The following is a 14,913-nucleotide window of genomic DNA, read 5'->3' as shown; positions in this document are numbered from 1 at the left end:
ATTGCAATAGGGAATGGGCGGTAAGCTGAAAAACAAGTTCATAGTTATTAGGCATCTCATCCAAAGGAGGACATACTCAGGACGGCAGCACTCCACCCCCTTAAAATACAAATTTACATGATGTGGGAGTAGAACCTATAGCCCTCTATATCAAGATACAAGTATGCTACCTGCTGTGCTGCTAACAGATACATTTGGGAACCAATGCAGTTGTCCTTTGGGGTCCTTAGAGGGCTGAAGATATACTCTACATTATTTTTATCAGGCCATTTGGCATGCTATTGTATAAAAGAATGATAGCAGATAAGCAGGCTTTAGGGTAATGTCCAAGGCTAAGATAGAGAATAGTACACAGCGTGCAATAGGAAACCAAGCCTATTTTGGTGAAAGAATGTTTAGTACCGGTGTCCAGTCTGGTAAGTTCTGACAGCAGTGCTTCTGAATTTCATTATAATTATTACAACTGATTTAAAGATACATGAGAAGACTACTGGCACAGTCTAAAATTGAAACAGCTAATAATAAATGGAATACAAAAATCTTCAAAGGAAAGAAGTGAAATGAACTGTGTGATTGAAGGAGAGGTAGCAGCATTAGCTAAAATGGAAAAACCCTGAAAGTTTCTATATTAATCATATGGAATGTGTTGAAAGAAAACTTGTAGAACAGATTGAGGGATACAGTTTCCTCTAGGAAGACATGCCACCAGAACAAAATATTAAGTTTGAGAGCTCAGAGTACTGCATTTAATGTTGCATAACTCACATCTGCAAGACCATTTGCTGGAATTTCAAAATCTTGCGGGACAGTGCAGACAGACAAAGATGTTATATGAGTCAGCAGATCACAGTCAGATCACAGCTCTTATGTTACAAGGAAAACAGCTCAATTTTACATCATGCATACTAATACAGCTAAATTAGGTTGGTTTGTGCTAGAACTAGAACATAACAACAGGTGAAATGCAAATGTCAACTTCACATGGCTATACAGCTACTACTCAAAAAACAAAAAAAAAATACAAATGTCATCTATTTTAGAATACAGATCAATAGTATGATCAAAGTTGTTTTGCTATCCCTCTCCTGCAATGTCATTTTTTAACTGATGACAATGGTTACAAGCAGCAATCAGTCTGACTATTTTTTCAGTCACTTTGCTATCCCGCACTTTAGTCTTCAGTTCGCTGCATGCAGTTTGGTTATACACATATCAGTAACTGAAAAACTTATATTGCCGAAATATCTAGTCAGGTCATAACACATAAAGTGACAGCTATAAACTGCTATGATATCACGGAAATATTTTCTTTTAGTTCTGGCCAGGGGACACTTATTACAATGTCAGCTGCCTGCAATGTTCCAAGTAGCAGCCAATAATCTTATTGAAACAAATGTGAAAGAATGCTTCACAAAAAATCTCACTTCCGAACAATTATTGAATTTTGACATGCCTGCTTCTTACAGATGCTGAAGTGTTATTACAGGAAAATAATACAAATTCATGTCACATGTTGTGCTGGACACATATAAGGGTGCAGTTTTAGACAATCTTAATTTGTCAGCCAAGGATAAATTTCATACATCAGTACAAAGAAGTACAGGAAACCCATGCTTGTGCGCTCCAGCTCCCTGGCATCAGTATAAACCTATACAATACAATAAGTGCTTAATATATGCTGTCAACACACCTACCTCTCCTACATTTGTACGCGCAATCCAAATGTCCTCTGGAATTCAAATTCCCAGTAGGCACGAAAGACGGAGACGTAAACCATCGGTCGCATAGGCACAGAAGATGAAAACAGGTCGCAAACACCTGTTGCGTCTGTGCGACTGGACGGGATGCAAAGGGCATTCTTAAAAAGGAATGCCCTTTAAAAAAAAAAAATTTTTTTTTTTAAATTAAAGTACAATTAATTTCTCAGCCAGCCAGTTCCAGGGGGGTACAAGTGCACCCCCTTGCACCTGCCTGTGGGTGCTCATGACTGCAGATGTGTTAAAAATGTCACTGCACTGAGAGACCCTTTCAGAATCAATTTCTCTTGGACTATGAAAGAAAACCCTGAACAAAGGCCTGCAATTTAGTTACTTTTCTGGCTGTAGCTGGATAACTTCTAAGTATAGTGTAAAACAAGGTCTGAGCCAAACATAAATGAGGGTGATTAGAGACAAAAAAGTAACAGTCCTTTTACAGAAGGTAAAGAAGATAACAGTGACTCACACAAATCCCATTATATCTCAATTGCATGGGAATTCACAGCTACTTCCTTATGTTTGGCATGAATCATGCAAAGCATTATGGGAAAGAGAACGGGTTGACGGGGAACAAGATTACATTGATACATCAAGCCCCATTGGTAGCCATGTTGTGGAAATCAGGATAAAATTACAAATAAAACACTTAGAGTGATTCTGAGGTATTAAAAAGTGCCAAGAAGCAAAGATAGAGTGAAAAAAAAGATTTTGTTTAGTTCTGGGGTGGAGTTTACCTTTAAAAATGCAAACAGTTAACTTTTGGTTAAAAAAAGGAAAATGCAAATCACAATTCAGACTAACACCCTGAATATTGTAGTGTGTACTAGTTGAAATTAGATTATATGAAACAGAGGCTAACTCGAGCTTTAAGAATCTAATGGAAGTGCCTCACCAGTTTGAGCTATTACTGTCCAGTAGAAACAGCACTGAGCGGGGCTTGCAAATCCAATTTACAGTAGGGACGGTCCGCTAAAACGGCACCAAGTTTAAAAGTGCAACAAGAGTTGAGTGCGGAGGGAAAAAAATCAATGCAGTCAAACTCAGAGCTTTTGTATCTGAAGAGGAATGTAGGTGAATACCTTAAATAAAAAATATATCAATACCTTAAATAAGAAAATTGTTTCTCAGCTCCTTCCACTAATTAGCTATATCTAATTCCTATTTGGTCAATGAATGCAAAAGGAATATTTGCTAACTGACCCTTGCCAACAACTTTTAAGACTTAAAGGATAAAAAACTTTGCAGTAAAACTGAGTTTAAAATTCAACAAACTGTAATACAGTAATACCAAAATCAAAAAGTAATTTAAGTATTCAAACTTTAAATGTAGAAAATCCAAAAATCAATGCAATCAACAGTTTTAAACTCAAAATTCATATAGGGAATTTTTTAAATCTGTTAACTCATTACACCCAAAACACATGTTCCAAGATACCAATTCCTTGCACATTTTCCAACATTTGCTATCTGCCTGAGGAAAAATTCTATGAAGTATGCTTGGGGTATAAAATACCTCTGCATACACTTCAAGTCAAAGATCTCAAACCTTCTAGACTTTGTTGCATACTTAGGAACCAAACACATTTCCTCCTATTGCTCTCTTGTAAATTGTTTTTCTACTCTTTATCTCCTCAATCTTTTCTAAACTCTTCTAATTGATTTGTATACTTATCATGCAATATTTTATATGTCATACTAATTATTAATTTATTTTAACAGAAGCTTCTATTCTAATTTTTATCTAAAACCCCCACCAGAGCAAGTCTTTCATTTAAGATTTCCATACACATTTTCTGCCTGTCCTCTGATGTCAATACCTGGTAGTGAACGCAATATGTAGCCTGAAGTCCATACTTCTTCTTGGCCTCATCTCACTGTCTTACCTTTCCTTCTCTAGTTATTTGCCCCCGATTAACTTGGTTCCTTTGCCAATTTCCTCCAGTAAATTCCTGCCCATCTTGCCTATTTTATGTACCTTGCTTGCAGTCAGCCCTATTGGCAAAATCTCCTTTCTCCATTCTCATTTTGGATTAGTTCTTAGAATACTTTCTGCTACTTTATGAATATAATATTAAGAATGGTTGTTATTATTCTCCTTAAGGATCTGCATCCAAAATTCCACCCTTTTTATTTGTTGAACTTTTCACAGGGTTCATCATTATCCCTTTCCATTTTAAATTATAGCCTTCTGCTTATCCCTTAAATCAGGTAATCATAAACCACCTTGTTTTATTGGATGGATCAACTTATCCCACTTAACTTTTACCCTCTTCCCTTCCCAGATAAATTCCATTAACTCTTTATTATTGTCCACCAGTTCTCCTCTGGTTGATAAAACTATGCCTGACCCATATATAAAAGGGGTTAAAATATTTTCACTGCTTGTATCGTACTGTCCATATCTTTAAACAAGAGCTTGCAATTTCTCAGTTTTTGTATCATCTTTTGTTTAATCTCTTCTCGCATATCCTTAGCTGCCATAACAGAAGCCTTTTTTAACTTAAAATTGAAATGAGTCTGTATGAAGCTGGATCTGATGGGTGTTTACAATCGTTAAGAAATACAACCACCACAGCTTTCTTAGAAGATGTTGGTGCTTCCTCTCTTTTCAAAATACTGTTAAATAAAACTTTCCAGATCTTTATCACTTTCTTCCCTCCTAGCTTCCAAACTTCCACAGGAATACCATCTGTTTCTAGAGACTTTCCTGAAGACTGATTACACATCACTTTTTTATCTCATCCTCTCCTATTTTAATGTTTAGTTGTCAAGCCTCATATGCCTGTAACCTTGGCATAATTGAGTCTTCCAAAAATATTTCTATTCCTGCTCTCTCGATTTTCACATTTCACTGCTTTATACAAATTTTCATAACATTTGTGAAATGTCTCTAAAACCTCTACAGGTTTTCTGATTATTTTTGTTGTTATAGCTCCCTAAGTTTGACAACAGTCCTTTCTACTTTCTGCTGCCTAAGTCATTAAAAGTTTTGTTATTATCAGGGGGGCGTGGCCAAGGATGAACACAGGATAGCAGCAGATTTCTTCAGCTCCACCAATTTCATTACATTGACAAGAATTAATTACTTAAAAAATTAATTTTTGAAGTAATTTTCTTTCTAAATATGTTTGTTTTATATAGTTCTTGAACTATATCTAAAAAAGAAAGGAAATCTTAATAATATTCCTGTCAGAAATTACTTTGGAAATTTTCCTGTCAGTTTATCAGTCTGAAATGAGTTCCAGTAAGACAAATTCTCAAGACTCCAGCATCAAGAAAGAACTTCAGTCTCTGATAATTATAGTCCAGCAACTTACTGCTAAGATGGATAAAATGGATACTAAAATAGACACTTTCATAGAAAAACTACAAAACAAATAGACTTGTTACATATGGACCTGCAACAACAGAAGATCCAGATGACAGGCATAGAAGAAGCTGTGAATGACATGAAAAATAGAATACAAGAAGAGGAAATCAACATTGAGTTTCTGCTGAAACAAAATACACATTTACAAACAAAGCTGGATGACCTGGAAAATAGATCTAGGCGCAATAACATTAGGATTTTTGGACTGCCAGAAAATATTGAAGGTAACAATATTACTTCTTTTTTAACAACATGGCTCCCTCAAACTTTAGATTTACCAGAAGCATTCTCTTTTGGTATCGAAAGAGCACATAGATCTATAGCTAATACTAACTCTAACAAAAACTATCCTAGATCAGTTATAGTTAGATTTCTATCATCTTTTGATAAAGAGATGGTTCTTAAATCTGCTTGGGCTAAAGCTCCTGTTAAGATTAATAAAACAACTGTGCATTTTGACAATGACTGTTCTTCCATGGTATTAGCTAAAAGAAAAGTTTTTCTGCCACTAATAAGGAAGCTTAAAAAAGCACAGTTTAAAACATACCTTCTGTTTCCTGCCAAGCTTAAAATCTTCCTTCCTTCCTGATGGTCCTAAAATTTTCGATGACTTAGACTCTGCTTTACTGTTTATCAAAAAAAATAAGATTTTGGAAAAAATAGAAGAAATGGAATGGGCTAGTCCTTCGTTAAAGAGACTGGCAACTGAAACTTCGTGGAAGACTTCAGAGAAGAAGAAGAGACTAAAAAACAAATGATTTGTACTATGTTTTTTTTCTCTCTCATCATTTTATTTTATTATTAATCTTTTTAAATATAGTTCCTGCATTTCCAAGAAGCAACAAATATTTTGAAAAAGATTTAATCAAAGTTATTCTCTGTGTGCAAAGAAATGTTTTGTTTCATAACTAGTCAAAATATCTGGAGATTTAATGGCAAGCTGTGATTTAACTTGTTTCTCTTTCTGAAGAGGAAAAATAAGGTCAGTAATTTGATACATATTTTTTCCTTTAAAAGTTTATATGTTCTTCAAATGCTATTCCTAATTATACTTTCTTGATTACACTGCTTATGCTTGTTTGTAAATAATCTGTCATGCTTTAACTAATAATAATTAGAACTAAATAATAGTAAATAATATGTTTTATTTTTAATTCTATTAATATAAACAGTAAGCAACATTCTATTATATATACTTCTTATAGCTTTCTCTTACATTTTTTTTATTTCTGCCTTACACCCTTTTACTTTCTACTCTCTTTTCTTTTCTTTATTAATATATAGAAATGCTTTTGATCATATAGACACAGTAAATAATAAGATTTGCATAGGAGTTGAGTTGGGACAAAAATGTTGAGTTTTGTTACTTATTAATAATTTTGGGCTTGATTTCACTTACATAGAGTCTGTAATAACTCGTAGAATGCATTGTGAAGGTTTTGTCATGTTTAGATGCATTTACACTGCTAAATGAATGTTTGTCACTAGTTTTTAATAAGTTTCCGCCAAAATGTTAAGAGAGACAATCTGGGATGTGGGCTGTCTCATGCACAGTGTCCATGAGCTACTTCAAAAGCTTCAACTCTCAGAATTCTCACAGAGAAGCTGAAAGCAGCTGGTCTCACCTTTGACCTAGATATCACACTGACACATCACAGATACAGGAATGACACTACCTAATTATACTTTCTTGATTACACTGCTTATGCTTGTTTGTAAATAATCTGCCATGCTTTAACTAATAATAATTAGAACTAAATAATAGTAAATAATATGTTTTATTTTTAACTCTATTAATATAAACAGTAAGTAATATTCTATTGTATATACTTCTTATAGCTTTCTCTTACATTTTTTTTATTTCTGCCTTACACCCTTTTACTTTCTACTCTCTTTTCTTTTCTTTATTAATATATAGAAATACTTTTGATCATATAGACACAGTAAATAATAAGATTAGCATAGGAGTTGAGTTGGGACAAAAATGTTGAGTTTTGTTACTTATTAATAATTTTGGGCTTGATTTCACTTACATAGAGTCTGTAATAACCTGTAGAATGCATTGTGAAGGTTTTGTCATGTTTAGATGCATTTACACTGCTAAATGAATGTTTGTCACTAGTTTTTAATAAGTTTCCCACCAAAATGTTAAGAGAGACAATCTGGGATGTGGGCTGTCTCATGCACAGTGTCCATGAGCTACTTCAAAAGCTTCAACTCTCAGAATTCTCACAGAGAAGCTGAAAGCAGCTGGTCTCACCTTTGACCTAGATATCACACTGACACATCACAGATACAGGAATAGCAGATTAATAATATGTGTTAAAACCTATGTCCCAAACATATACATTACTATAACTCATTTAATTCATCTGATTGACAAGCATAAATAATTTTATAACTCTATACTGGAAGAAATTGTCATGTGATATATTTTAAAGCAGTAGTATAGCATGTTTGTAAAATCTGGTTACTAAAATGTGTTTGCTGTGCATTATTTTGTATAAAGCAGACAGATTTATTGAAGGGACAGCAATGTAAGATGGTGCTCAGTAAAGATACAACTCAGTGAGATCAGATATATATATATATATATATATGTATGTGTGTGTGTGTGTGTGTGTGTGTTTGTGTGTGTGTATATGTGCATGTGTATGTGCATGTGTGTGTGTGTGTGTGTATGTGTGTGTGTGTGTGTGTGTGTATGCATGTGTATATATATATATATATATATATATATATATATGTATATGTGTATATGTGTGTGTATGTGTGTATGTATGTATATATATATATATATATATATATGTGTGTGTGTGTGTGTGTGTGTATGTGTGTGTATGTAGATATGTATATAAATGTTTCTGAGAATCTGCTTAACTATGAAGTATGATTTATAACAATTTCTATGAATACAATATTTTATTCTATTGGCAATAATGAGTTTGAGTAAATGCTCATATACAAGCAATTCAAGTTTTTTTTTGGAAGCTGTTAACTGTATTTATATGACAGAAAATAGATGCATCCTAATATATGTAATGTCTGAATCATATTAGCCAAAGTTTTTGATTTAAATGAATGTTAGAACTTATTTTTCTCTTCTCTTGATTTCTAACATCAAGATTATTTGAATGCTATTTGAATACAAGTGTTTTATATTACATGGATGTATATAGTAGTATGAACAGTTTAAAAAAAAAAAAAAAAGAGGTTTATTTTAGTTTATATGATGCTGTTTTACCAAATGTGTAGTCTTGTCTTGCTAGATAATTGAATTGAAAACTGTTAACTTCAGTTAAATATAACTAGTATTAAATTGATAAGGTGGTAGCTGACGTACTGCTGCTTAGGGTAGGGGGTTAACTTGAGTGGTAAATACTACTCTAAGTTGGAGTTTACAACTCAGGCTGGATGCAAGGTTTAATCCTTACATTATTTTCACTTGTTCATTGTTATTTGTATATAGTTTTGACATCCACAATATATTTTGTACATTCATTGTCGCTACAAACAAAATTGAATCCTATACGAAATCCCATAAGAGATTCAATAAATACAGCTATATTTAAAGGTACACCTAAAGGAGGAGATGTAACATTACTTATCTTGTTATTTGTTATTTTGATCATAAGATTCTTAAGTTTTAAAAAGCCAAATGACATCTTTAAAAGGAATGTCTTTAAACATTAATGGATTGAATAATCCATGTAAAAGGGCAAGCCTAATAAGATACATTAATTTACATAAGGCCAACTTAGTCTTCCTACAAGAAACCCATCTCTTGCAAAAAGATATTGATAAACTAGCCACAAACAAATATACAGTATTGGTTAGTTCAGAGCACACTCAGAAAAAAGAGGAGTGGCTATTTTATGGAATAAAAGTATGCCCATTCCTAAAACCATTAAGTCTTATCAGGATGACAAAGGAATGTTTTGTATGGTTACAATACAAATTAATGGGAAGACTTACACTTTAATTAATGTATATTGGATACCTGGAATTGGTATTAATACAGTGAAACATCATCTTGATAAGATCATATCATTCTCTATGGGAGATATTATTTTAGCTGGTGACTTTAATTGTATACTACATGAAAGTGATACTACCACTATAGGAAAGAGAAGAATTACATCTAATGCAAAACATTTAAAGGATTTTGCTAATTCTTATCATTTGAATGATATTAATAATCAGATAGATTCAAAATCATTACCATACACCTTTTTTTCTAACAGATACAAAACTTATTCAAAAATAGATAGGGTCTTTATTTCTAACCAGATGGTAACAGATTTAATTAATTCCAAAATCATGTCATGTCCTATATCTGATCATAATTCAATTACTTTTGAATTCATGATAAAAAATACTCATAATGTTCAGATCAAAAGGATACCAGCATACTTAACTCAACTAAAAGACTATAAAGAATATATACTTTCAGAAGTAAAACATTTTTTAGACATAAATAACACTCCTGAAGTCTCCATTGTTTATGTTTGGGATGCCTTAAAATCATATCTATATGGAGAAAGTATCAGATGGTATAATAATAAAAGGAAATCTTGGGATAAGGAATTGTTAGATATTCAAAGTAAATTAGACTCTTATAAACATAATAATAAAGAAAATATTATGGACAAGAAAGTTATTGAAGAAATAAACAAACTAAATGAGAAATACAAAGAAATTTTAACTCATAAAGTTAAAATAACTTTAGAGAATACAAGTTTTTGTCTTATTCAATAAGCCCCAAATACTTACATAGACTTAAAAATAAAACAAAAAGGTTGAATAAACAAAACCATATCAAAGAAATCTTTTCTCTAAGGAAAAAGAAGAATGTTTCTAGTATACCAGAAATACTAGATGAATTTAGAAATCACTTTCACAAAATTAACCATAATAATATTAACATGGAACCTAAAGATAAAATAAAGGAGTTTATAACCACAAATATGAATAAAAAGCTTAATAAACAACAGATTAAACTATTGGACAAGAGTATTTCATATACAGAAGTTATTACACAAATAAATAAGCTTAAATCAAACAAAGCACCGGGTAATGATGGTATTATACCAGAGATATATAAAATCCTTTCTAAAAATACATATTAATACATAAGGTTTTTATTTTGGCCCAAACTGAGTTAATAACCCCCCCATCTTGGCAATATACATTTATTTCGCCAATTTTAAAACCTAATAAAGATCCAACTAGATGTTCTTCATATCGGCCCATCTCATTACTTAATGTTGATTATAAAATGTTTATGAATATCTTTGCTGATAGATTGAAGACAATCATTCCCGGCATTATAGATATAGATCAGACAGGCTTCATTGTAAATAGAAATACTTTTGATAATATAAGAAGAACTTTAACATTAATAGATTTTGCAAATAGGAAAAAGAAAGATTTAACACTTATTAGTCTTGATATAAGTTCAGCATTTGATTCAGTAAGTTGGGACTATCTATTTACCTTAATGAAGTGCACAAACTTCTCGGATGCATTTGTAAATCTAATTGAACATTTATACAAAGGAACGTTGGCTTATATTAAGGTAGGAACATATGTTTCACAAAAAATACCCATTCTTAAAGGTACAAAACAAGGATGTCCACTTTCTCCACTATTATTCACTTTAGTAATGGAGCCTTGGGCTAATTTGATCAGAAATAGTACTGACATAGAGGGTTTTGAAATAGATGAAAATACAACATCCAAAATTCAACTTTTTGCAGGTGATGTTCTAATTACATCAGCAGGATCTAATTCTTCTATACAGTCTCTATTTGATAACATGATGAATTTTAAAAGTATTTCTGGTTTAATATTCAATGAAGAAAAACTAAAATACTACCTATATATACGAAAAAATATTCTCATTAGTGATTTTACTAAATATGTACCCAATTCAGGTCAGATAACTTATTTAGGTATAATACTATCTAAAGATATTAAATCTATTATATATAATAATTATAATACCTGTTTTCTTAATATACAAAATCTTTTAATACCTGGAATAATATGTTTTTTTACTATGGAGGAGAGACTTACAATTATTAAAATGATAATATTCCCCAAGATTTTATACTTAATACAATCAATAATACTTCCACCTACAAAAATAATTATCAAGAAACTGAACACACTAATGTTAAATTTCTTATGGGCACCTAATAGACCTAGGATTGCATTAAAGAAACATACTAATAGCTGGTCTCAAGGGGGTATTTCTTTTCCAGACTTTAATTTATATACTATCTCTTCTATTGTAAAAGTTATTACTTTATTAATAGATCAGTCATATGTCACAAAATGGAAAGATTATTGGGAGCTAATTAGTATACACTTCATGAAAATCTCCTTAACACATAAAAATATGATTGTAAATAACTCCATGTTATGGTTACTAAAGGAATTTTGTACTTCACCTATTACACTTAAACATATGGTTTGTTACCCATTAAATATTATTATTAGTTATCATAACTTTATATTCATGCACCCTAAGTATAGGGAATGGAATTTTATTGTATTTCCTATAATGTATACTCAGGGTATGCTTTTGTCATCTACTTCTGAAGGAACTCATTTAGCTATAGATAATGATCTAAAGTACTGGTATCAGTTGATATCTGATAATAAAGTTAAAAATCTAGATATCTTAAAACAAGAATTTGATCTAAGAGAAACTTGCTGGTTAGAGGTTCAGACCTTTAGACAACATCTCATTAATAAAATAGATTTAATGTCTATAACTGTTAAATAATCTATTCCAACACTGATTGATTACTTGATATTAAATTTACAACATAAAGTTTTTGATAAAGGTAAACTTTCATACATACATAAAGTTATCAGACAAGAAACTTTTTACAGTGTAGATTCATACTGGAATTATTTCACTTCTATTAATGGGGACCCACCAAATCAACAAGATAAACAATATATATTGGAATCTGCTTATAGAACTACATCTTCCATTGTCTGGAGACTTTATACATGGAAATTTTTACATAGATCATTTATACACCTTTGATGATGAATAAAATAAATAATAAAGATAATCTATGTAAGAGATGTAATGTAGAAATTAATGCTGACTGGGCTCATATGTTTTATGACTGTATAAAATTGAAAGAATACTGGAAGTCAATTAATGAATTTTGCAGGCTTTTTTACAGATAATTTCATTATTTCTAAATCTCTTATATTATTCAACACACCTGTACCTCAAAGTGTTAAAAAGGTTAAGCTTCCCTTGTTATGGTCTATTCTAGCAGTGGCTAGGAAAATAATAACTAGAAATTGGATTTCAGATACACCTCCTTTGTTCAATGAATTTAAAAATGTTATGAATATAGTGTGCCATATGGAAATAAACACAATTAGGACTAGAACAAATAGAAAAACATCTTATTTTATTGTATGGGATAATTTACAAAATTTGTTAAAAAAATTTTAATTTCAATAGCATGGTATTTTAGTTTAATTAATTGATCTGATTGTAGTGGATGTCTTTGTAAATACTTAGTTGTTTTGTTGAATATTATAATAATACTTATTTTTAATTACTTGTATAAAATTGCTATGATATTTTTCTTATATGTTAAAACAATAAACCTGTTTTGAAAAAAAAAAGTTTTGTTATTATCTAAAAATAGTGACTTAACAGCAATCTTTCTAAACTCATACATGTTATCCAGATACACCATTATTTTCTCTTGTGCACTCTGTATTTGCAACTGTTGTTCTGTGAGATTCATTTTATTCTGCAATACTTTAACCTTTGTCAGCCCCTCTAAGTAATCCATATTACTACTTAACCATATCTCTTTCTCTATTATTTCTACCCTGTTTTAAAATTCTTTTTTTTTATCCCACTTACTAGATATAACTTCTGATGATATTTGTATCTTCCCTAATAAGTCTCAAATAATTTTCTCCACCCATTCCTTAAATTCCTCTCTTTTAAACAGGGAGGCAGGAAAGCACCAGTGTCTTATTTTTACTTCATTACCCTGGATTTTTATCTTGGGTTCATAGGTTCATAGGTGTGTACTAGGCTAATTGCCCTGGATCCTTTACAAGCCTAGCCCATAGGATTACCCTGGCATCTAGCAACCCGACCTTAGTTCCCAGTGCCTCTATTGAGTAGAACCAGTTGAGTGATCCCTGGAGTGAACTTTCTATTTCCCATCCACTCATCAAGATTTCTCTTGAAGAGGGCCAGTGAGGTGCTCTGTTTGAAGTCTATTCCATAGCATGGGCAGTCTCTGGGTTATGACCCTGTCCCTCCAGCACATTCTGTTGATTGTGGTAATGAGGTTGAGGTCTCTGGAGAGTGTGGTGCGGAGGGATTGGGATTTTTTTAGATGTAGCATTTCTAACAGAGCTGGGTCAGACATGGCTTTGTAGGTCAATCAGAGATCGCCTCTAAGTAGGTGATATGAGGCAGAGAATAGTTGGAGTTTTTTGAGTCTGTCCATATAGGACAAGTGTTTAAGGCCTAGGATCCTCTTTGTGAGGTACTTTTGTGGCCTCTCCAGTTGTTACAGGTGTCTAGTGAGGTACATGCCAAATGGGGCATTGTACTGAATTATTGGCCTAATGAGGGAAGAGTAGAGGGAGACAATGACCTCTTTCTTCCTGGATGCAAAACTCTTAGTAATGAGATGTGCCACATAGAAGGACTTTCTGACCACAGTTTCAATGTGGTGGTCGAAAGAGAGGTTGCTGTCAACCTGTGTTCTCAGGTCTCTTATAACACCTTCTGTGTTCAGTGGACTACCATTGATGTGGTAATTTATGGGAACTGAGTTTTTCCCAAAGGAGATGATGACACATTTTTTGGCATTGAGCTTAAGGCCATGGTTCTGACACCAGTTGTTGGTCTCAGTGAGGCCTTTCTGCAGGATGTCACTATCACTTGGGGAGTTAATAATAGCTCCCAACTTGCAATTGTCTGTGAACTTTGTTAGCTAGAGTCCCTTCATGTTGGCCTGGATTTCAGAGAAGTATATACCAAACAGGAGACGACCCAGGACCGTACCCTGTGGGACTCCACTCATGACCGATCAGCAGTCTGACATGGAGTCAGCTACTTTCACACTGTGGGTTCTATCTGTAAGCCAGTTTGCAACCCACCTAGTGATATAGCAGTTGATGCCTAGCTTACTGAGTTTTTCTATGATTCCAGAGTGGGGAATGGTATCAAAGGCATTGGCCAGACCAAGATAGGCTGTGTGAACCACCTTGTCTTCATTCACAGCTCTGGTGACTGACTCAACGAAGTCGACCAAGTTGAACAGGCATGATCTACCCTTCACAATACCAAACTGTGTGGGATCCAGAATTTGGGGATTCCCTATATCCTTGTTTATTAGGTCCATGATGATGTGTTCCATAGCTTTGCATATCAGACTCATTAGGCTAATGGGCCGATAGTTCCCAGGGTCTGTAGTCACTCCTCCTTTGTGGAGAGGGATGACTGTAACAGTGCGCCATTCAGTAGGGACAAAGCCTGATGTGAGGCTGTGATTGAACAGGGCACACAGGTGAGGTGCCAGTTCACTCTGTAGTTCATGTAGAACACAGCCAGGGATATTTGTCAGGTCCCATAGAAGCTGTATTCTTGGCCTTGGACAGTGCTATTTTAACCTGTGCAGTAGTAATACTGGGTGCCTGGCAATCTCTACTGTTAATGTGATAGGTCCTTTTGGGGGGAGAGAGAGGGGTAAAGCTGGCACTGAATCGGTCGGC

At 33.1% G+C, this 14,913-nt stretch overlaps 1 protein-coding gene across 1 annotated transcript in view; it reads left to right on the top strand.

Moving 5' to 3' along the window:
• Nucleotides 1-322: 322 nt before the first annotated feature.
• Nucleotides 323-14,913, top strand: part of LOC122812900 (uncharacterized protein K02A2.6-like) — a 39,261-nt gene continuing 24,670 nt past the window's right edge. The window contains 1 exon segment of the mRNA XM_044084937.1: nt 323-416. Within this exon segment, the coding sequence (XP_043940872.1) occupies nt 323-416 (94 nt within the window).

Source organism: Protopterus annectens, chromosome 10.part0, assembly GCF_019279795.1.
Source record: "Protopterus annectens isolate FY-2018-M chromosome 10.part0, PAN1.0, whole genome shotgun sequence".
NCBI classification, from domain to species: Eukaryota; Metazoa; Chordata; order Ceratodontiformes; family Protopteridae; genus Protopterus; species Protopterus annectens.
Note: the sequence above shows the minus strand (reverse complement) of the source record. Positions and strands in the feature narration are given on the sequence as shown.